The following is a 24,262-nucleotide window of genomic DNA, read 5'->3' as shown; positions in this document are numbered from 1 at the left end:
AGTTTGAATGACTTTGGACAAGTCACACCACCTCCCTGACTTTCAGTTTGTTCATCTATAAAAGATGGAGCTGGAGTAGCTGACCTTCAAGTTTACTCACACCTCTGAAATTCTATTATACAGTCAGGCCCTCTTCCGTAATTCCCACATATAACACAACCAAACAGCACAGTAGTGTGAACTCATGTGACTTCGGACAGTCATTCTATGCCCCTCAGGATGGGGTGGGTCCATGCCGTCCCCTCGGGTCTCCTTGTTCACCAAGATTCCCTTCGTGTTTTGAGAAGCAGGCCTGTGGAAATTCTTTAGACCCACAGACCCTTCTGGTGCTCTGCCCACCCAAGCCTTCATACATCCTGTTCCCACCCCGTGGTCCACTCTCCTATGACCTCTTACTCTGATCAACTCCTATTGATTCTACAGGGCCCCTCCTGGAAGAGATCACTACCCCCAGAAAACCTTCCTTGGTTTTCTTCATCCAGCCAAGCTATCTCTGCCATGTAGTTTCTGGCACCCTATCTTCTCCTGATCACCGTCCTCATCAGTTGTTTTTAAATTGTTATTGTCCATTTTATTGTCTGGCATCCCCACCCAAACTTAAGGGCTAGGAGGACAGAGAATGTGTGTCTTTTTCTTTTCATGGTATCTGCATGAATACACCAATACACCTCCTGATACACTAAGGAGGCTTCACAATCATTGTTGACTGAATAAATGAGTAGGACACAGCTCTCTTAACAACAGAGCAGTACTCTTCAAGAAAAGGTACAAACTCAAACCAAAATCCCTTTTGGAAGAATGCTTTTGCATCAGCAGATTTCCAACAATGGAGCAAATTTCATCTGAGAGATGTCCCATTTCAGAGAGAGTTTGGAGTCATGGGGTGTGAGATGGTCAATCCTGATATGACCGTGACTTTCTAAGCAAGCAGCCCTGATTCTCAGACTGAACTCCTACCCGTATAGTGGTTACTGCCTCTGGAGCTACTTGTTTCAAGAGGGGGGAACTATGGATACATTAGCGGGTAGATCCACAGATTGTCATCTGATACTCAGAGTGCAAAGCACAGGACTACCTGTGTATGAAGTCTCATGTTCTAGGACCTCTAACCTCTCCAGCAGGCGCCAGACACTCTTGCTACTTAAATTCAGTCACCTCTGGAGACTCACTGAGGTAATCTGTAGATGCCATTTTTAGAGATTTATTTTCAGAATCTGTTGGAATTCCCACAACAACCTTAGGATCTAGGCGCACAGAGCAAGACCCTCCAAAGCAGCCACTGTGTAGGGAGCTGAGGTTCAGAGAGAAGCAGTAATTTGCCTGAGGTCACCCAACTGAGGCAAAGCTTTATTAGAGTTCTGGCCCAATTCCTAGCCTCATGTTCTTTCTACCGTAGCACTTCATTGACCAGACATTGTGAAAAACAAAAAGACCATGGAATGGGGCAGTGCACACAGAAAGGAAACCCAGGGAAATGTGGGTCTAGCAAGAAGTCTGTTAGAAAGTGCATCCCTGTGACCAATATATTTAGAAAGTCACCCCACCTCCCTGGAAGTGTTTTGCTTGATATATTTGAATAGGTTGAGCCATCAACTCATGGGCAATTGGGCTAAATCATAAGTTCAGAATAACCTGCAGAAATTCTATAAGATCATTCAATCAAGAAATAGTCTCAGTACAATGTGAGAAAAATTAGAATATAATGGAACAGATCCAGTGTTAATGAGAGGAGGAAAGGACTAACTTTGTTTGAAAGGGCCAGGGGGAAATAAACTGAAGCTGAATCTTAAAGGATGGGAAAGAGAAAAAAAGAAAAAGTGAAGAAGAAAATCTGGTATTCTAGGAAAAGTTACGGTATTCCTAGGTAAAGAGAGGAGTCGATGTTTGGGATCTGGGTGATAAATGTACAGTATGTGTGGCTGTGTTGGTGAGGACACCTGCCAGGTTCAAGCAGAGCTCCACAGGGGAGTCTGGTGGGAGAAAAACTTGAGAAGGCAGGGTAGGTAGGAACAGAACTGTGTGCAAAGCCTGGAGAAGGAGCTAGTGAAAGGGTCAGTTTGGGGATGGCTTCAAGTAAGAGGCAGAAGTGTCTGGGCATTATCCTGAGATAACATGGAGTCACTGCAGACTTCTGAGCAAGAAAATGCCCCAACTCCTTGTTTTATGACAATTAATCTGCAGGAATGGTGGCAGAGGAGAACCAGAAGCAAGGAAAGAGAAGATGGCAACAACCACCAGGATTAATCCATCAGCCTGTTACCACACAACCAAAATGAGAAGCAAAGCTAATTAAATGTGGCCCCTAATGCTTCCAAGGGCTGAGGAAACCCCCCTCTCCCCCATGGGCTTGAGTCATCTTGGACTCATCCAGGGCCCACTGAGACCTTGTGATCCACTCAAATGTCTGCATAGACTCTATGTACCACGTGGCAGAACTACCCATTGTTTGCTAAAACAATTCCTTTTTTTTTGCAGTGCAATCATTAGCCAAAGGCATTGAAGAAACAAAGTCATCAAACTAAGCCTAGGAGAATTCAAGTTCTACTGTTGAATACACTGATAATACATGTTCAAGGATGTCTACAGACCACTGCATGGCCTTAAAAGCTACAGATACTGAATTGTGCTTCATAAGACAGAACCCAGGTCCTCAAAGTAGCCTTTGTTTGGGAGACTCTAACCTGGCAAAATGTTTTCATCAGTTTACCAGCTAGCAAGATACAAGGTGAAACTTACCAATTGTCTACTCAACCACTTGTGAAATAGAATAACAATGCCAATACCAGCAGCGAGTACTCAGTGTTTATACTGTAACTGACACAATCACACAATCATAATGACTTTATACCTATTAACATGTATTTGAGTCTCACAATCTCTCTTTGTGGGAGGTAATATTAGACTCATTTTACAGATGAAGAAACTGAGAGTTAGAGAAGTTAGCTGCCTAAGATCATATATCTAATAAGCAATGGAGACAGAATTTGAGCCAGGAGTCCTTAACCACTACATTGGGCCCTCAGCTCTGTGGTGAGTATCGTGAGAGACACAAAAGTAGTTGATAGCCCCCCAGTCATTTTCTCTCCTTGGGAACTCAGACGCATTTAATCAGGAATTTCCCTCTGGTTCCAAACTTCCTGTTTGCTCTGAATGTCCAATGTCAATGGAGTCAGAATTCTACTTCTGATCTGGTCAGCAATAACGTGGCTTCCTCAGAGGAATGTAAACTTGGCTTTTGTCCCAACCAGCTCTGTCTCCATTCACTCTTCCTCTCTCCTTTATCATATCATAACGACTTCACCCCACATGGTCATCAGCAGGTGACACTGTATGAAAGGAGTTCAGGGTGAAGACAGTCCCATGTCTAAGTAAACCCAGACTCACCAAAAAGTGACTATCCCTGAAAACTCCACAATAATACTTAATATTCCTTTATCAGGAGGACAAGCCCTTCAATTATACAACACGGTAGAGGGGTGAAATAAGTCTCACTACCAAGATGCACATTTTTGAAGTCAGCTTTTTTGCTGAAGCAGATCATGTAAGGAACAGGGAGTGGGTATAGGAGATTGTGAAGATGGTAGGTGCCAAGGGAGCCCATCAAGGAGGCTGAGGTACAGAAATTAGACTCTGTAGCATTCTAGTGCAGGCATACCTTGGGTGTTCCAGCCTTGTTGGTCACTTTCTCATGCATTTCTCAGCACTCACTCATCCTGCCCTATGGTCCCTAGGTGCTCGCAGTATTGAAATAACGCCAAGGAAAGGCTCCCTCCCCTGAAATACTGCCTGACTCTGAGACCTAAGCCCTGTCCTGTTGGGCCCTTAGTTGGGCTCTGCACAGGGGCAAAGCCTCACACGTCCACCACCCTGATGACAGGGTGTCATCACTGCTGGGATACTGGCACCTCCCCATGCCTCATTGGGTCCCAGACAACTTACAGAGTCCTATCTAGGTCTATCAGTTTATTTAAACCTTTCAATTTATGCCAGAACGGCAGGCCTGGCCATCTTATTTTGATATTTATTAGGAGCTCCATTTTTATCAGCTCCACATTTTACAGGAAACTGTGGCCATTTGCCCAGGGCTACACGGTTAGCAAGTGTCAATGCTGGGACTGCACCCTGGGTTCTCTGCATTGGTTTGCTAGGGCTGCCAGAGCCAAGCACACACTCTGTTGGGAACAACAGAAACATATTTCTTCCAGTTCTGGAGGCCCCAGATTGAGGACTGGTTTCTTCTGAGATCTCTCTTCAGCCTATAAATGGATTTTCTCCTAGGGTCTTCATGGTCTCCTTCTGTACATTTCTGTGTCCTAATCTTATTAAAACACTGGTCATACTGGATTATGAGCTTATTTTACCTTTTACCACTTTAAAGACCCTATCTCCAAATACAGCCACATTCTGAGGTACTAGGAATTAGGACTTCAATGCATGAATTTGGAGGGGACACAATTCAGTCCATAACATCCTCTGACTCCATAACCCTCCACTCTCCCATTCATCCAACCAATATTTATAGAGCTTCCTAGGTGCCAAGGACTGTGCTTGGCACTTCTGAAAAATGTTTTCTGATGTAATTCTCCAAATAGTGCAGGGAAGTTCTCATTCCAATTCCCATGGTACAGTGAGGAAAATACACTTCAAACAGTTTAAGTATTCTGCTCAGGAAAACACAACAAAGATCCAGCATATGTAGGATCCAGCCCCAGCTCTCTGACTCCAACTCAGCACTGTCTCCAACACACAACTTTGCTTCCCACATGAGGCAGCAATGGGACAGGTTGACCTGGCAGTTGGCAGCAGCGTGGGATCTGGGAGGATCTCCTTCTTTGGAAATATCATAAATCCCATGAATAACAGCTACCACATAGGGTGTAGCTATTATGTGTATCTACCACATAGGGTTACTGTGTGATGAGTAAATGGGTGCAAAGTGCTCACAATAGAGTTTGGCTGGTAACGAAGCCTAAAATGAGTGTCTTGCTATCGTTGTTGTTGTTGCTGCTGCTACTGCTGCGGTAGTTATTATTTCTGTTATTATTTTTGACTTCTAGATAAATAGGTAGCTTGAATGCTCACAAATTATTTTTTCTCCTTCCCCAAATTACACACAAAGGCCTAAACACACAAAGATGGGGGAAACAACAGAAGAAAGAACAGCAATGTAATTTTGGAAGCAGGAAAGCAAAGGGATGAGTGGGAATGGCTCAGTAGACCTGAGAAAGAGCCGCATCCTGAGCCAGCAATGGGATAAGTAAAGGACAATCAAATTTATGCTGTAGACTCTCCCGTTTCCTGCTCTAACAAAGCTCAGGAATTTATAATAACCATTACCGCTGGAGATGAGGGTGATGTAGATAAAGATCTGGTTGAAAAGCAACTATATACTCAGATCCTCTTCTTACTCTGCACACCCCCTTCTCTGCCTCAGAGACTCACTCTCTGGAGAAGAGAAACAGAAACTCTCAAGGTCCAGGGTGGAATCAGGGAGAGTGCAGGCACCAGGGTACAGAACTAAAAATAGGGCAATTGGGTGGATATATGTATTTTGGGAGCTGGGCTCTCCAATGCTCTTCTCTCATTTGGCTCATCTGGCTGCCAAGCTCTGTTTCTACAGGAAGGACTCTGGAAGAGTCTTTTCAAGGTAAAGCGAGGCCTCCAAGAGAAAAATCTCTAAAAATACTGATAGTCAAAATTTCCCCAAATAAGTGGCAAGTCAGATGATTCATTGTAGTGATGCCCAAGTTGACTACTCCAGTATCTGAATGATAGTTCCAGAAAGAAATAAGACATTTTCCTGAACATGATTTTCTAAGTTAAAAAGGTTCACCCAGGGCCTAGTACAATGCATAAAAATAGGTCTATGACACATCATTAACAAGTAATTAAACAAGATTCCAGAAAAAAGAAATAGGTCCATAAGAAGGATCAAGGATAAAACAGTGGACTTCTTAATAGCAGCACTAGGAGCTGAAAGGCAATGGCAACACCTTCACATTTTGAGTGAAAACAGTTTTCAGTTTAGAATTCTCTACCTAGCCAAACTCTTTATCAAGTTTGAGAGTATGATAAAGATGGTTTTAGGTAAAGAAGGAAGGTCTCAAAAATTTACTTCCCATACTTTTTCTTGGAAGGTACATCACCATCTCAAGAAAGTGTATCAAGGCAGAGACGATGTGACGTAAGAGAGGAGCTCTCATATGGAGAGGCAAAGACACCTAGACAACAGTGAAGGGGGATCCCAGAACGACAGCTCTGCAGCAGGGACTGAGGACAAGTGGTAGGACTGGAGCAGTTTAGAAGGCTCAGGAGAAGTGCATCCAAGAATACTGATAGAATGATTGTTGCACCTCACCATCTTGAAGGGAGATGTGGACAAGAGAGCATCTGTATTAACTCCAGGGAAAACAAACAAAGAAAATGTATTGGAAAGGAAAAGCAATTATAGCTTTTCACAGTCATAACAATGTATACAATGTACATTCATGTAACCAAAATTACAGTAATCTATGTTGAGAAGACGGGAGGTTTGTAAGGTTATGTCGATGTGATGGGGTGGAGGGTAGGTAGTAGGTAGGGCAGAGAACTAAATTCTCCCTTGTCTAGTGGAAAGTCACTAGATAATGCCTAAAATAAAATTCAAAAAATAACATTAAACCATGCTATTTAGTACAATGAGGTTTCACTTCATACGGCTAAAACAGCCATCATTAAAAAGTCTATAAATAAAGAATAGAAATGATGTGGAGAAAAGGGAACCCTCCTACATTGTTGGTAGGAATGCAAATTGCTGCATTTCTGGAAAACTATACAGTCAGTTCAGTTGCTCAGTCATGTCCGACTCTTTGTGACACCATGGACTGCAGCATACCAGGCTTCCCTGTCCATCACCAACTACTATAGCCTGCTCAAACTTGTGTCCATCAAGTCGGTGATGTCATCCAACCATCTCATCCTCTGTCATCCCCTTCTACTCCTGCTTTCAATCTTTCCCGGCATCAGGGTCTTTTCCAAAGAGTCAGTTCTTTGCATCAGGTGGCCAAAGTATTGGAGTTTAAGCTTCAGCATCAGTCCTTCCAATGAATGTTCAGGACTGATATCCTTTAGGACTGACTGGTTGGTTCTCTTTGCAGTCCAAGGGACTCTCAAGGGTCTTCTTCAACACCATATTTGAAAAGCATCAATTCTTTGGCACTCAGCTTTCTTGACAGTTCAACTCTCACATCCATATATGACTACTGGAAAAACCATAGCTTTGACTAGAAGGACCTTTGTCAGCAAAGTAATATCTTTGCTTTTTAATATGCTGTCTAGGTTGGTCATAGCTTTTCTTCCAAGGAGCAAGTGTCTTTTAATTTCATGGCTGCAGTCACCAACTGCAGTGATTTTGGATCCCCCCAAAATAAAGTCTCTCACTGTTTCCATTGTTTCCTCATCTATTTGCTATGAAGTGATGGGACCAGATGCCATGATGCTTAGGTTTTTGAATATTGAGTTTTAAGCTAACTTTTTCACTCTTTTCTTTCACTTTCCTCAAGAGGTTCTTTAGTTCTTCTTCGCTTTATGCCATAAAGGTAGCATCATTTGTGTATCTGAAGTTAATGATATTTCTCCTGGAAATCTTGATTTCAGCTTGTGCTTTAGCCAGTCTGGCATTTTGCATAATATACTATGCATATAAGCTAAATAAGCAGGGTGACAATATACAGCCTTGACGTACTCCTTTCCTGATTTCAAACCAGTCTGTTGTTCCATGCCTGGTTCTAACTGTAGCTTCTTGACCTGCATACAGATTTCTCAGGAGGCAGGTCAGGTGGTCTGGTATTTCTGTCTCTTGAAGAATTTTCCACCATTTGTTGTGATCCACATAGTCAAAGGCTTTGGTGTAGTCAATAAAGCAGAAGCAGATGTTTTTCTGGAATTCTCTTGCTTTTTTGATGATCCAACAGATGTTGGCAATTTGATCTCTGGTTCCTCTGTCTTTTCTAAGACCAGCTTGAACATCTGGAAGTTTATGGTTCACGTACTGTTGAAGTCTGGCTTGGAGAATATTGAGCATCACTTCGCTAGCGTGTGAGATGAGTGCAATTGTGCAGTAGTTTCAGCATTCTTTGGCATTGCCTTTCTTTGCAATTGGAATGAAAACTGACCTTTTCCAGTCCTGTGGCCACTGTTGAGTTTTCCAAATTTGCTGGCATATTGAGGGCAGCACTTTCACAGGATCATCTTTTAGGATTTGAAATAGCTCAACTGGAATTCCATCACCTCCACTAGCTTTGTTTGTAGTGATGCTTCCTAAGGCCCACTTGACTATGCATTCCAGGTTGTCTGGCTCTAGCTGAGTGATCACACCATCATGGTTATCTGGGTCATGAAGATCTTTAAAATATAGTTCTTTGTGTATTCTTGCCACCTCTTCTTAATATCTTCTGCTTCTGTTAGGTCCCTACCACTTCTGTCTTTTATTGTGCCCATCTTTCCATGAAATGACTCACTAGAAAAGACCCTGATGCTGGGAAAGATTGAAGGCAGGAGGAGAAGGGAACGACAGAGGATAAAAAGGTTGGATGGCATCACTGACTCGATGGACATGAGTTTGAGTAGCTCTGGGAGTTGGTGATGGACAGGGAAGCCTGGCATGCTGCAGTCCATGTGGTTACAAAGAGTTGGACATGACTGAGTGATTGAACTGGAACTTGCATGAAATATTCCCTTGGTATCTCCAGTTTTCTTGAAGAGATCTCTAGTCTTTCTGTTCGATTGTTTTCCTCTATTTCTTTGCATTGAGCACTGAGGAAAGCTTTCTTATCTCTCCTTGCTAGTCTTTGGGCAAGAATCCCTTAGATACTACCGTGGACAGAAATCCCTTAGAAGAAATGGAATAGCCCTCATAATCAACAAAAGAGTCTGAAATGCAGCACTTGGGTGTACTCTCAAAAATGACAGAATGATCTCTGTTTGTTTCCAAGGCAAACCATTCAGTATCACAGTAATCCAAGGCTTTGCCCTGACCAGTAATGCTGAAAGCTGAAGTTGAATGGTTCTATGAAGACCTACAAGACCTTCTAGAACTAACATCCAAAAAAGATGTCCTTCTCATCATAGGGGACTGGAATGCAAAAGTAGGAAGTCAAGAGAAACCTGGAGTAACAGGCAAATTGGCCTTGGAGTACAAAATGAAGCAGGGTAAAAGCTAACAGAGTTTTGCCAAGAGAACAAGCTGGTCATAGCAAACACCCTCTTCCAAAAACACAAGAGATGACTCTACACATGGACACCACCAAATTGTCAATACTCAAATCAGACTGATTATATTCTTTGCAGCCAGAGATGGAGAAGCTCTATACAGTCAGCAAAACAAGACCGGGAGCTGACTGTGGCTCAGATCATGAACTCCTTATTGCCAAATTCAGACTTAAATTGAAGAAAGAAGGGAAAAACCACTGGATAATTCAGGTATGGCCTAAATCCCTTATGATTATACAGTGGAAGTGAAAAATAGATTCAAGGGATTAGATCTGATAGAGTGCCTGAAGAGAACTATGGATGGAGGTTTGTGACATTGTACAGGAGGCAGTGATCAAGACCATCCCCAAGAAAAAGAAATGCAAAAAGGGAAAATGGTTGTCTGAGGAGGCCTTACAAGTAGGTGAGAAAGAAGAAAAGCTAAAGGCAAAGGAGAAAAGGAAAGATATACCCATTTGAATGCAGAGTTCCAAAGAATAGCAAGGAGAGATAAGAAAGTATTCCTCAGTGATCAATGCAAAGAAATAGAGGCAAACTGTACAGAGGTTCTTTAAAAACTATAAATAGAGTTACCATATGCTCTAACAATCCCACTCTTGGGCACATGTATGGAGAAAAGTCTGATTCAAAAAGATACATAAACTCCAATGTTCATAACAACACAATTTATAATAGCCAAGGCATGGAAGCAACTTAAATTCCATCAACAGATGAATAGATAAAGACCATGTGGTACATGTCATACACACACACATGCACACACACAGGAATATTACTCAGTCATAAAAAAGAATGAAGTCCTGCCATTTGCAGCAACATGGATGGCCTACAGATTATCAGACTAAGTGAAGTATGCCAGACAGAGAAAGATGAGTATCACATGACATCACTTATATGTGAAATCTAAATTATGATGCAAATAAATTCATTTACAAAACAGAAGTTGACTCACAGACAGAAAACAAACTTATGGTTACCAAAGGGGAAAGGGGTTGAAGATAGGATAAATTAGGAGTTTGGGATTAGCAGATACAAACTACTATATTTAAAATATATAAACAACAAGGTCCTACCGTAAAGCACAGGGAAGTATATTTAATATCCTGTAATAAAGCATGATAGAAAAGAATATGGAAAAGGCCAAATATATACATTTGGTCGCTTTGAATCACTTTGCATATACCAGAATCCAATCAGCTATAAGAAAGGAAAAAACCCTTTTATTTAGAAATACTAGAAGCATAAGCTAAAAGAATTGCAAACAGGTATCTTTGTGGAAGGGGAAATTATTGGAGAGGAAGGGCAGAAAACAGATTTTCATTTCTTTAAGTACCTAGTAGAACTATTTGAATCTTTATGTATATCTCTGATTAAAATAACATCTAAGCTTTATAACACCTCACTGTGTAAACTTGAGTAAGTTACTGCCTGGCTTTGGTTTCCAAGTTCTGTATCTATAAAATGGAATTGGATGAGATAGCCTCTGAGGTCCTCCTTGATCTAACATTCACACCACAATTCCTGCCATGGGAACTGATATCATCTCATTACATACTCAACCCTTAGATCCTTAGTAGTTTTACACTAAAGCATTAAAGTATCGGATTCATGTTGATGTATGGCAAAACCAATACAATATTGTAAAGTAAAATAAAGTAAAAAAAAAAAAATAAAGTATCATTGTCTACAATGGGTGGGAGAATGTTGACAGCTGAGAACAGTGCTCAGTGGGGACAAAGATCCCCACAAAGATTTTCCAAGGGCCAGGTCTTAGAAGACTGAGAAGGAAAGAAGAAGGGATCTCCCCATTTCCTCCCCATTCTTTGTTTTGTATGAGCATTAGCTACATGGGAAACATACTGAAAGCAGATGAGACTCTAAATATTAGATATTCCAGTTATTAATGTAGCCTTTAACCAGAGACCTTCATCTCAGGAAACACCTACCTGTGGCCATGGCAGGAGAGATTTCCAAGGATCAAGGCAGGCCATCATTCCCCAAACTAGGCCCACAATCTCCCCCTTAGACCACCAGGAAGGCAAGACTGCGGAGCACATCACAACTCTGTATGCATTTCCTGGCTGGCTTGGAGGGCATAGTCAGAGACCTCGGTCTCCAGCTCTTTTTAGGGAAATCCTTCCCAAGTTCCTCCCTTTGGGCTTCATTCCCCAGCCCTGGAGAGAACTAGACATTTCACACTCAGGCTTATCTGAGTCTGAATTAAATCTTTGTTCCCTGCTCGTAACTCTTCACTGCCTTATACACATCATCATCAACATGAAAACCTTTTCTAAGCACCTCTTGAGTAGAGTGGCCTAGACAGGGCCAAAGCAGAAACGCCCTTTTCTCTCCTCCTGTCCGCTATGGCCTCTCAGTTCTGGCATCAGGCATAGATCAACTCTTGTGGGGTGATGGTGATGACTCATTGAGGATTGACAATCTTGGAGAATTAAAGGAGCAGGAGAGCTTTATAACTTACAATTTCCTCTCCTTCTGGTTAAAGACCAAATTTTATTGCTCAGTGTGACAAAAGTTAATCATCAATGATACCTGACACAAATTCCTCATCATTTCCTTCTTTTCATATCCTTCACTTTTACTTGTACAGTTCAACTTGTCATGACCACACTCAACTACCTTAGAAAGGAGACAAGGCAGGTATTATCTGAACCTCACATGGAAGCCACTCATAAAGAAATCCAATCACTTGCTCAAGATTTTTTGAAGGATTCTCTAGCAACTCTTCATCTGTTTTGCCCTGGATGGTTATGAGGTTGGTGAAGAGAAAACTGATTTTACTTTTCTGTTTAAATTTTGATTTTTCCTATGACTATTACTTCTGTAAGTTAAAAACACAGGAATTTAGTTTTATAAAAACAAAGGAAAGAATTCATTCTTCTAGTGTTAAGACACTTGGCCAGAGGGGCAGAAGCCATGTTCTTTACCACCCTCTGCCGCGGTAACTATGACTGTGGAAGAAGATGCCTTTCTGTCTGCCAAGCCTCTGGTTCTCTTCCCAGGGACCCCACTGCCTTCTGTGTCTGAGGTGGATCCCATCCTCTCGCTTCCTTGTCCCATGAACAGATGAGTATCCTGAGACTCATCTGCTGTCTTGAGCAGCTCAGAGGAAAACAGATAAGCCCCGAGCATGGTGCACAGCAGGAGAAAGTTCCCTACATCAAATTTTAGAAGAAAGTCCGCCCCTCAAAACTTCCCCCATCATGGTGTGTGTGAAGGCATAAGGGAGGAGAAGAAAATGTTTAAAAGCCATAGTTAGGAAGAGTGGACCCACAGTGAGCTAATACCTGCTCCTACCGCAGCACACAGAGGATTCCTAGGAATGCTGAGCAGAGAAAAGAGAGACAGTGCCCTGGGCCACCCACGTGGGGAACCTGACTAGAGAGACCCAGAGAAAAGTAGCCTGCCTGTCAGCCTGGACTCACCTTCTAGTGTGAGCCCTTGGCCAGAGGAACAACTTCTTCCCTTAGTTCTGGAACTCTGGCCAATTAGGCACTAATTAGTTTGTGTATAACTTCCAGCAGGAAGGCTGGAAAATTCTATCTCAACCTTGGCAATGAGGTCCCTCCTGCAAAATTTAGTCTTGCCAAACTCCCAGACAAACCCTTGCACCACTCAAAATATGGTTGCCATCTGGGCTTCACAGGCAAACAGGCAGAGACATGTATCATACAGCCCTTGTGCCGGCAGCTTCAAACAAAGGAGTATGGGGAAGAGAGATCACGTGGTCCTAACTCATCTATGAAATGAGAAACATGCAGGAATGGGGCAATTCAGGGTCAAGGAAGAAAAACTGTGTGTTCCAACAGATGCTTCCAACACAGACTTTCAAAAGTGCACAGGTACGAGGTATCAAATAGTGATTGCAGCCATGAAATTAAAAGACGCTTACTCCTTGGAAGGAAACTTATGACCAACCTAGATAGCATATTAAAAAGCAGAGACATTACTTTGCCAAGGAAGGTCTGTCTAGTCAAGGCTATGGTTTTTCCAGAAGTCATGTATGGATGTGAGAGCTGGACTATAAAGAAAGAAGAATTGATGCATTTGAACTGTGGTGTTGGAGAAGACTCTTGAGAGTCCCTTGGACTGAAAGGAGATCCAACCAGTCCATCCTAAAGGAGATCAGTTCTGGGTGTTCACTGGAAGGACTGATGTTGAAGCTGAAACTCCAATACTTTGGCCACCTGATGCAAAGAACTGACTCATTTGAAAAGACCCTGATGCTGGGAAATACTGAACACAAAATAAGCATCCACCCCCCAAAATTAGAAAAAAAGCAGAGTGAAGTCTTAGGCACTGGAACACATGTAAACAGAAAGGAGGGATAGGAATTAAGTAGAAGAAAAGAATGGGGGGCAACTGATCAGGAAAACCTAAAGCTGATTATTTGAGAGAACATGTAAAAAAGATAAGTTTCTGACAAGATCCAATACTTTGGCCACCTGATGCGAAGAGCTGACTCATTTTAAAAGACCTTGATGCTGGGAAAGATTGAAGGTGGGAGGAGAAAGGGATGACAGAGGATGAGATGGTTTGATGGCATCACTGACTCAATGGACATGAGTTTGGGTAAACTCTGCAAGTGAGTGATGGACAGGGAGGCCTGGCGTGCTGCAGTCCATGGGGTTGCAAAGTATTGAACAAAACTGAGGGACGAAACTGAACTGAACTGATGAGGTAGCAACCCAGCTGGACTGCAAGGTTCTGGAGCATTAGAGAAGAAAACAAGTATTTAGTGAACACTTACTACAAGCAGCATCATAAGCTAGGCTGGCCAGGTAAGCACGCCTGCATGGAGTTCTCAGTTACAGAACAGGTAAAATACAAGGCTGACAAAGGGAACTGGCTTGAAACAGAGAGATGCTGTCACCCAAGGGAGGCATGATCCCCATGACAGGCTGAGTGGTCAGGGTAGCCTCCCAGAGCAGGGGCATCTTACACAGTCCTGAAGGCAGAACAGAACTTTTCTATACCTGTGGTCCCCAGTCACCTGAGAAATTCTTTAAGAAAGTACAGATTCCTGAATCCCATACCAGACCGAATGAATCAAAGACTCTAAGAATGCTACCCTGGAACTGCTATTCTTTAAGAAAAAAAGTTATGATTATTACAGCAAATTTAAAACATTCACAAAACCAGACACAATAGTGAACCTCCGTGTACTCAACACCCAGTCTCAGCAATCATCAACTCATGGCCATTCTTTCCCCATCTGTATCCTGATCTAGTCCCCTCATTTAGTATTCTGGAATCTACCTTTAAAAAAAAAAAAAAACCAAGGACCCTTAGACAGTCAGAACATGGATGTGACCTAGGAGCCCCTCACTGAGCAAGATACAGATAGGGAACAAGGGAATTCTAGGGACAGTGAAGACAAAGACTTGGAGAAATGAAAGAGAAAGGCATTTGGGGGAGAATGGTCTCATCTGGAGGGCATAGAAGGTGGGCTACACAGTTGGGGGAATAGTGATAAGGATCAAAAAATCATTGGGGGCGACCAGGGCCCTTTTAGCATGCATGGTGTCTGTGAGAAACAAAAAAAAAAAAGGGTCTCCTCTAGGTAGAAAAAGCATCTCTTCCTCAGGCTGAAGCCAGATGCACTAGCAGAGCAGACCTGGGTGTCAGCTCCCACTCACCACCTGGGCCCATCCCTCCCGTGCCACGCCCAAGTCACGCAGCCGTGCACAGGCTGCCCCAGGGCCAGGGCTGATGGATTCTGATGGTCAGCAAAAAGAGGTTTGCTTTATCTAGTAAAGGTAGAAGGATGCTAAGAAGGGCACCATGTGACCATCAGCCTGTACTTTGAAAGAACACTGGGCTGCGATGGAGAGGGAGGTAGACAAGATAGGAGGGAGAAAAGCAAGAGGCAGTCAGGACTCAGGTCAGTAAACTCTTGCAAACTACCTGGGAAAGAAGGTAGAAAGCCTTGGAGATCATCTTGAAAGAGTAGTCTTGTGCAGGGATCTGGAGAGAACTGGGGGCTGGAGATAGTGACATGGAAGTCTCTGGCACACAAGTGTCATTTGGAGACAGGCAATTGCTGAAATTGCTCAGGAAGAGTATTTAGGGATGAAGGCTCCGGGAAAAACCAGTATTTAGAGGATGGGGGGTGGAGGGGAGAAGGATCAGGCCACGTTATATAGAGATTAAGGAGAAATGGCCAGGGAAGTGGAAAGGAGAGAAAGAGAGGGGACAAGTATGGCTCACAAAAGTCACTAGAACAAAAGTGTTCACAGGTGAGGTGAGAGGCAAGTATTCATCTAGGGAAGCAGAAAGGAAAAGAAACTAGAAATGTAAGGAAAAGTCAAGTTTTGGAGTACCAGGAATGACTAGTAAAGAGTATGGACTTGGACTTGACAGGCCCATGACAAGTGTCATGTCAGTTACACTTCCTAAGTCTGTCACTTACCGAATATGGCCTTGGGCAAATTATCGGGTTGGCCAAAAAGCTTGTTCGGGTTTTTCTGTAAGATGTTATGGAAAAACTGGAACAAACCTTTTGGCCCACCCACTATTTAAGGGGAATCTCTGAATCTCTGCTGGTAAACTGTGGGTGATTATACCCACTCTGATAGGGAGTGGATAAGGATGATATCTCAGTGAATGGCAATTCTTCTAGTCACTGGCTCCTAAGAGTGCACTGCCTTGTAATATGGGTGATATTTTCACATATCTAACGCCAGTATCACTAACTAGTTGGCAAGCTGCTTTGGAGGCAGAGATTAGGAATTTAAACTGAAGCCAAGAGTCATTTCTTATTCATTTACTACGCGCAAGATGATAAGAGGATGTAAAATAAGAAGGTCAAAGTGTTAATAAAGAAGCAGCCATGGTCCTAAGGTAGAGGGTGTGACATTCCCAAATTACAAATAAAGTGGGGGATGGAGAGACTTGCTCTGGCTGGTGGGACCAGGCTTCTAGCAGGCAGGCAGTATTGCATTAGGCTTCTGGGCTGGAAACAGGAGGACAGAAGAACAAGAAAGTAGGGAATTGTCAGATGAGCTTGAGGCAAACTAAGAACCTTGGGTTCCCAGTTGGTGCTAGTGGTAAAGAACCTGCCTGCCAGTGCAGGATATGTAAGAGATTCAGGTTTGATTCCTGGGTCAGGAAGATCCCCTGGAGTAGGGCATGGCAACCCACTCTAGTATTCTTGCCTGGAGAATCCCATGGAGAGAGGAGCCTGACAGGCTGCAGCCCATAGCATCGCACAGAGTCAGCCACGATTGAATGACTTAGCACACACACATGCAAGAACCTTGGTAGGTTCAAGAGATCATAGGAAGTGAGGTGTACTGGGCTGTAGTAGATATAACCTAAGGTGACCTCCAATGTTTCACACTCTGCTATAATCCCATAACCCCTTCCCCTTGTTTATGGTGGAGAAACTGTGACTTACCTTCAACCAAAACAATGTGGAAAGGGATATGATATCATTCACAATTATAAGACATCATAGGGCAAGGGCCCAGGGATTTGCAGGCATAATTAAGCTCCCCAAATGATTTGACTTTGAGTTAAAAGAGAGATCAGTCTGGGTGGGCCCAATCTAATCAAGTGATCCTTTTCAAAGAGGGTCCAGGCCTCCCTGAAGTTAGAGATTCAAAGCAGGAAAGACTTTCATTCCTGCTGACCATGAGGAAGCCACGTGCATTCTCCATTTGCAAGGAAATGAATTCTGCCCATAATCACGTGAGCCTGGAAAAGGAGCTCAAACTTCAACAAGAAAGCAGCCTGGCTTTCATTGATCACAGCAGAGAGACCCAGGTACACTGTGCCTAGACTGCTGCCCTGTGGGAACTGTGAAACAGTCAATGCTTTAAGCCACTGCATTTGTGGTAATTTGTTATGCAGTAATAGGAAACAAACATGTGGACTTGTGACGTGGAGGACCACAATAACAGGCTAGAGAGTATGGGCTTTGTTATGCAGGCCATAGGGAGCCACTGACTATTTTTGAGCAGAGGGAATTAAGGAAGCTGAGGGTTGGTTTCAGAACCCCTTGGAGAACATTTTTTTTTTTTTAGTGAGGGCATTGCTCCCAGGAGTGGGGCCAGTGAAGTTCTGGTGAGGGATTAGTTTTGGGTTGAATCAAGCCAGCTATTCTTCAACCCAATTGAAGGAAAAAGGAGGAAGCAAAATCTAAGTAAAGAAATGGACAATCATTGAAAAAACCCGAAGGAACTTTAGTGTCCTTGTTGCTAATTATAAATATTTACTCCTCCCAGAATTCCTGACCTCACAGAAGAGCCTGCGTAAGTAGTACTGCTCTCTTACTGGAAAGTGTGTGTGTGTGTGTGCGTGTGTGTGTGTGTGTGTGTGTGAGTGTGTGTGTGAGTGTGAGTGTGAGTGTGTGTTCCATGTTTTCTTGGAAGGGGGACAAGGCACTAACAAGGGACTGGGTGGCCTGCAGAGAGTCACTTCCTGTTAGATACTGTCTAGTTCCCTCCCCTCTTCCCTCCTAGACCATAAACCCTGAGATCCCCCCGAGGAACGCCTCCTTCTCTGATTCTATCTGCTGGAGACAAGTAAGCCAAACAAACTCAGGAAGTGGCAAGAGGTTGGGAAGGGGAGGAAGTTCATGGCACAGAAGGAACAAGTACAGAGAATGCCCTGATGTTCAAGGAAGAGGGTTGGGGTGGCGGGGGGGAGAGAGAAATGAAGGTCACCCCAAGGTTACTTGGCACTGGGCCTTTAAAACGTCCTGCTTAAGCTTTCAATCAAAAATGGCACAAACAGTGGATCAGATCTCCCGGGGCTACTCAAATATTAACATTTACAGTGATAAACAGCCCCCCAAAAAGCCCTCTGTAAGCAAATTGATACAAACAACTAATTTAAAGCGAGTTCTAAGAGACCAGTTGGGTGTAAGCCAAACTCAGTTCAAGCATCCAGAAAACTCTCTATTTTTTCACTTTTGGGGAAGAGAGGAGGTGAGGAGAGGTACCTGTAGATGACTCCATGTTGGTGGAGGAACATGAGAGCTGATGTAACCTCTGCAGCATAGAACCGGGAACGAGGCTCATCGAATTTCCGCGAGCGCTGAATCTGGAACATGAGGTCCCCACCATTCACATACTCCATGACAAAAAAGAGGCGGTCCTGAAGGGAGAGGAGAAACTGTCATTTAGTGAGTCCATCGCAGCTGCCCACACAGGCCAGCGAAGGTACAGTGAGTTCGAAGTAACAAAATGAGGACTAAAGCAGGGGCAGACTGCACAGGTGGGGGAATTCTAGTAGCACATGTTCCAGAGAGAAGACAAGGAATCAGGGTATGGACTGTTAGTCTAATATCTTTGTCTTACTTTCACAGGAACCAGCATGGTCTAGTGGGAGGAGTCTAAGATTGACAGAAAGAAGACCTGGATCTCTAATTTCTGTTACAACCTTGAAGTGTGACCTTGGACAAGTCTCTGTCCCTTTAGAGGCCCCAGTTACTTTTGTCTGTGTGGTAGGTTACATCACGGCTGCCCCAAAGATATCCCAGTCCTAACCCCTTAATGTGTAAATGTTACCTGAGATGGCAAAGAAGAACTTAACAGTTGTGATGAAGTTAAGGATCTTGAGTTGGGGAGACTATTTTGGATCACCAGGGTGGCCCTTAAATGCAGTCACAAATGTCCTTATAAGAGGGAGATGGAGGGAGATTTGAGAAGGGAGGAGAAAGCAGTGTGACCAAGGAAGCAGAGATTAGAATGAAGTGGCCACAAGCCAAGGAAGGTGGTGCTGCCAGAAGTTGGAGCTGTCAGAAGCTGGAAGAGGCAGGGAAGGGTCTGTCCTAGAGCTCCTGGAGGGAGCACGGCTCCATCAGCACTTGGGCTCTGGCTCAGTGACGCTGGTCTCGGATGTCTGACCTCCAGAAATGTGAGAGGAGAGATTTCTGTTATTTTAAAACAACCAAGTTTGTGGTGATTTGCTAAGGTAGTACTGGAACCTAATACAAAACAACATGGACTAACAAGATGGTGAGAGCCCCTCCCGTGGAGGGGGCCACGTCCGCTTTGGAGGATGCTCCCTCTGGGATCTCCACCTTGATGTGCTTCCTATGGATTTTGCCCTCAAGAATGGTCAAACCATAATCACATCTCATTGGGGTTGGTGCCTTCTTTTCTGCACATGATGATGTGGGAAGAAGAGGGACTGAAATTCACCTTTTGTACAGCTTCTTGACTACTATTTCCTGAGCCTGTAGAGTATGGGGTGCTGTGCTGGGCAGGAGGCAAAAAGTTGTAAGCCATCACTGTCCTGAATGTTGCAGAGTGGGGTTATAAGCCTTAAACATAAGGCTTATGATCCAGGGGCAGAGATGGGAAATGTGTAGAATGATGAAAACTAAATAGGACCAGAGTGCCTTAAAGATATTTGGTGCTAAAAGGATTAGGAGAAAGGGGGACTCTCTGAACTGGGGGTCCATGGAGAATTCTAGAAGGAGATAGGTCCTCCCTGAGAGGAGGAGGAGATGGGGGGAGGCACCAATAAATACCAGGACATGGGAACAGAGTGACAGTGCTTGGGGACCAGTAAACTGACCAGGTCAGCTAGGGAGGAAGGTCCATGGAGGAAAGAGGAAGCAGTGAGGTTGGGGAGGCCAGAGAGTCAGAGTATATTCTTAACATATAGACACAGTCTCAGCAAAGCTGCTAGGCGGATGTCAGCATATTATCTTTGATTAAAATTAGTAGAATCATTTCAATTAAGACTGAGGAAAAATCACAGTTAGCAAAGGTTAATAGAGTTTTGCCAAGAAAATGCACTGGTGATAGCAAACATCCTCTTCCAAAAACACAAGAGAAGACTCTACACATGGACATCACCAGCTGGTAAACACCGAAATCAGATTGATTATATTTGTTGCAGCCAAAGATGGAGAAGCTCTATACAGTCAGCAAAAACAAGACCAGGAGCTGACTGTGGCTCAGATCATGAACTCCTCATTGCCAAATTCAGACTTAAATTGAAAAAATAGGGAAAAGCACTAGACCATCCAGGTATGACCTAAATCAAATCCCTTATGATTATACAGTAGAAGTGAAAAATAGATTCAAGGGATTAGATCTGATAGACAGAGTGCCTGAAGAACTATGGACAGAGGTTCATGACATTGTACAGGAGGCAGCGATCAGGACCATGCCCAAGAAAAAGAAATGCAAAAAGGCAAAATGGTTGTCTAAGGAGGCCTTACAAATAGCTGTGAAAAGAGAAGTGAAGGCAAAGGAGGAAAGGGAAGATACACCCATTTGAATGCAGAGTTCCAAAGAATAGCAAGGAGAGATTAAAAAAAAAACCTTCCTCCGTGATCAATGCAAAGAAATACAGGAAAACAACAGAATCGGAAAGACTAGAGATCTCTTCAAGAAAATTAGAGATACCAAGGGAAATTTTCATGCAAAGATGGGCACAGTAAAGGACAGAAATGGTATGGACCTAACAGAAGCAGAAAATATTAAGAAGAAGTGGCAAGAATACACAGAAGAACTATACAAAAAAGATCTTTATGACCCAGATAATCATGATGGTGTGATCACTCACCTAGAGCCAGACATCCTGGAATGCATAGTCAAGTGGGCCTTAGGCAGCCTTGCTACAAACAAAGCTAGTAGAGGTGATAGAATTCCAGTTGAAGGATTTCAAATCCTAAAAGATGATGCTGTGAAAGTGCTGTACTCAATATGCCAGCAAATTTGGAAATGTCAGCAGTGGCCACAGGACTGGAAAAGGTCAGTTTCCATTCCAATCGCAAAGAAAGGCAATGCCAAAGAATGCTCAAACTACTGCACAATTGCATTCATCTCACACGCTAGCAAAGTGATGCTCAAAATTCTCTAAGCCAGGCTTCAACAGTACGTGAACTGTGAACTTCCAGATGTTCAAGCTGGTTTTAGAAAAAGCAGAGGAACCAGAAATCAAATTGCCAGCATCCATTGGCTCATCAAAAAAGCAAGAGAATTCCAGAAAAACATCTGCTTCTGCTTTATTGACTACACCAAAGCCTTTGACTGTGTGGATTACAACAGACTGCGGAAAATTCTTCATGAGATAGGAATACCAGACCACCTGATCTGCCTCCTGAGAAATCTGTATGCAGGTCAAGAAGCAACAGTTAGAACTGGACATGGAACAACAGACTGGTTCCAAATATGAAAAGGAGTGCGTCAAGGCTGTATATTGTCACCCTGCTTATTTAACTTATATGCAGAGTACATCATGAGAAATGCTGGACTGGATGAAGTACAAGCTGGAATCAAGATTTCCAGAAGAAATATCAATAACCTCAGATACGCAGATGACACCACTCTTATGGGAGAAAGTGAAGAGGAACTAAAGAGTCTCTCAATGAAAGTGAAAGAGGAGAGTCAAGTTGGCTTAAAACTCAGCATTTAGAAAACTAAGATCATGGCATCCAGTCACATCACTTCATGGCAAATAGATGGGGAAGCAGTGGAAACAGTGACAGACTTTCTTTTGGGGGCTCCAAAATCACTGCAGATGGTGACTACAGCCATGACATTATTAAAAGACGCTTGCTCCTTGGAAGAAAAGTTATGACCAACCTAGACCCCTTATTAAAAAGCAGACATTACTTTGCAACAAAGGTCCATCTAGTCAAAGCTATGGTGTTTCCAGTAGTCATTTATGGATGTGAGAGTTGGACTATAAAGAAAGCTGAGCATCGAAGAATTGATGCTTTTCAACTGTGGTGTTGGAGAAGACTCTTGAGAGTCCCTTGGACTGCAAGGAAATCAAACCAGTCCATCCTAAAGGAAATCAGTCCTAGATATTCATTGGAAGGACAAATGATGAAGTTGAAACTCCAATACTTTGGCCAGCTGATGCGAAGAACTGACTCATTTGAAAAGACCCTGATGCTGGGAAAGATTGAAGGTGGGAGGATAAGGGGAAGACAGAGGATGAGATGGTTGGATGGCATCACTGACTCAATGGACATGAGTTTGAGTAAACTCTGGGAGTGGGTGATGGACAGGGAATCCTGGTGTGCTGCAGTCCATGGGGTTGCGAAGAGTCAGACATGACTGAGTGACTGAACTGAACTGAAAAATCACAATAATACTTTATTCATGGAGCAGCCTTGACCACATATCTACTTTATAACTGGTGTCTCTTTCAAACTAAGTCACCCTTAAGAATTATTATAAATTCAGACTACCTTCTCTCCCTACTACAACCTCCAGAATTAGTCAAGCTTTACTGCTATTCACAAAGTGCCTAAGATCTAGCTTCTCTTCCATTTGTCTTGACCTTCCCCTTGAAAGCCTGCCTTGTTTTCTCTCCCAGGTCCAACCGGGCATTCAGAAGTGTTCAGATAATCTATTCAATCATCTATTCAATGATCATTCAATGACCAGTGTTCATTCGATCATCTATTCCCCATTCAAATCCTTATTTCAAATGATCAGGCCAGTGCCAACCCAATGAAACCAGAATTTCTGAGGGTAGACTCCAATTATCGTAGTTCTCAAAGCTCCTCATGTGATTACAGTGGGCAGCCAGGGTTAAGAAACACTCTCCCATCTGGTTGCTGCCCAGGTGAGATATATGGATCATGTTATTACAGTTTTCCTCTTTTTCAAGGATCTCCCAAGAACAAGGTTCTCAAACTTGTGCATCAGAATCTCACAGAGGTTTATTAGAGCATGGATTCCTCCTCTGCTCCTTCTGCCCTACTGCTGCTGCTGCTGCTAAGTCACTTCAGTCGTGTCTGACTCTGTGTGACCCCATAGATGGCAGCCCACCAGGCTTCCCTGTCCCTGGGATTCTCCAGGCAAGAACACTGGAGTGAGTTGCCATTTCCTTCTCCAATGCATGAAAGTGAAAAGTGAAAGGGAAGTCGCTCTGTCGTATCTGACTCTTAGGACCCCATGGACTGCAGCCCACCAGGCTCCTCCATCCATGGGGTTTTCCGGGCAAGAGTACTGGAGTGGGGTGCCATTGCCTTCTCCGCTTCTGCCCTACAGGGTTTCTAATTCAGAAGGTCTCGACTGGAGCCTGAGAATCTGCATCTCTTAGTTCCCAGGTGATGCTAGGCTGCTGGCCTGGAGCTCTCACTTTGAGAACCAATGCCCTAGAGCACTTGGAGCAAGGCTTTTTCCCATGGCAAATATAGCCTTGTCATGCATTCAACACTACCCTAATCTAGCTGAACCATCATCAGAAACAGCTGCTGCAATACCAGGTCCTGCTCACCAACTTGAACTTGGGCTTTAGCAACCATGGAACATTTTCTTGCCTTGCTTGAAAGAATCCAAATTTCTAAATCTCCCCTCCCTACCCTGCCTCCCTGGCTGCTTTTTATTCCCCGCAAGGCATTTAAGGACAGGGGCCATGGAGTGAGAAAGAAGAGCTTCCCCCCTGATTTCTTCACTCACTGGCTGTGTGACCTCAGGCAAATGACTTCAGCTTTCTGTGCTCACTGTTCCGTACTGTGAAAATGAGGCTGATAACAGGACCTGCCTTACAAAATTCCTATGAGGATTAAATTATATGTTAAAGTGCCTGGCTCATAACTGGGGCTCCATAAAGACTGTCGATAATGATTATTACTATAGTATTATAGCTAGTGGCATGACAGTTATTACTGTCATTATTGAGTCTTCATTTTCCCTATCCTTTCAGCATTATTTTTCCCTGATGACTTCCTCTCCCAACAAATGCTTGCTTTCCTCGGCTTTCACCTGCTATTCTCCCGTGGTTCTGGCAGGTTTGTTCTGCCTGCTTTTGCAGGCTTCTCCTTTCCCCAGCCATTAGGTGTTGGAATCCCACAAGGCGGGGTTGGACGCCCTCCTCTCTCCTCCCCTTTTTGTACTTGCTGAGTGATCTCATCCACACCCACGGTGTCTAATGCACCTTGACACTGATGACTCACAAACATCTCCCTCCATCCTAGACCTCTCATCCAATCTGGGAACCCATTTACCCGGCTGTGTTTCTGTCATCTCTCTCTGATGCCTCAAAGGCACTCAATCCCAACATGTTCAAA

The 24,262-nt window shown here is 43.5% G+C and overlaps 1 protein-coding gene across 2 annotated transcripts in view; it reads right to left on the bottom strand.

Annotated features, from left to right (window-relative positions):
- PRKCE (protein kinase C epsilon) overlaps positions 1–24,262 on the bottom strand; it is a 543,507-nt gene that overhangs the window by 74,833 nt on the left and 444,412 nt on the right. For both annotated transcript variants that reach the window (XM_040224743.1, XM_040224744.1), the window contains exon 12: positions 18,215–18,369. In XM_040224743.1, coding sequence (XP_040080677.1) covers positions 18,215–18,369 — 155 coding nt within the window. The remainder of the gene's footprint in view (positions 1–18,214; positions 18,370–24,262) is intronic.

Source organism: Oryx dammah, unplaced genomic scaffold (genome assembly GCF_014754425.2).
Source record: "Oryx dammah isolate SB20612 unplaced genomic scaffold, SCBI_Odam_1.1 HiC_scaffold_25, whole genome shotgun sequence".
NCBI classification, from domain to species: Eukaryota; Metazoa; Chordata; class Mammalia; order Artiodactyla; family Bovidae; genus Oryx; species Oryx dammah.
This window is presented reverse-complemented; position numbering and strand designations above follow the sequence as displayed.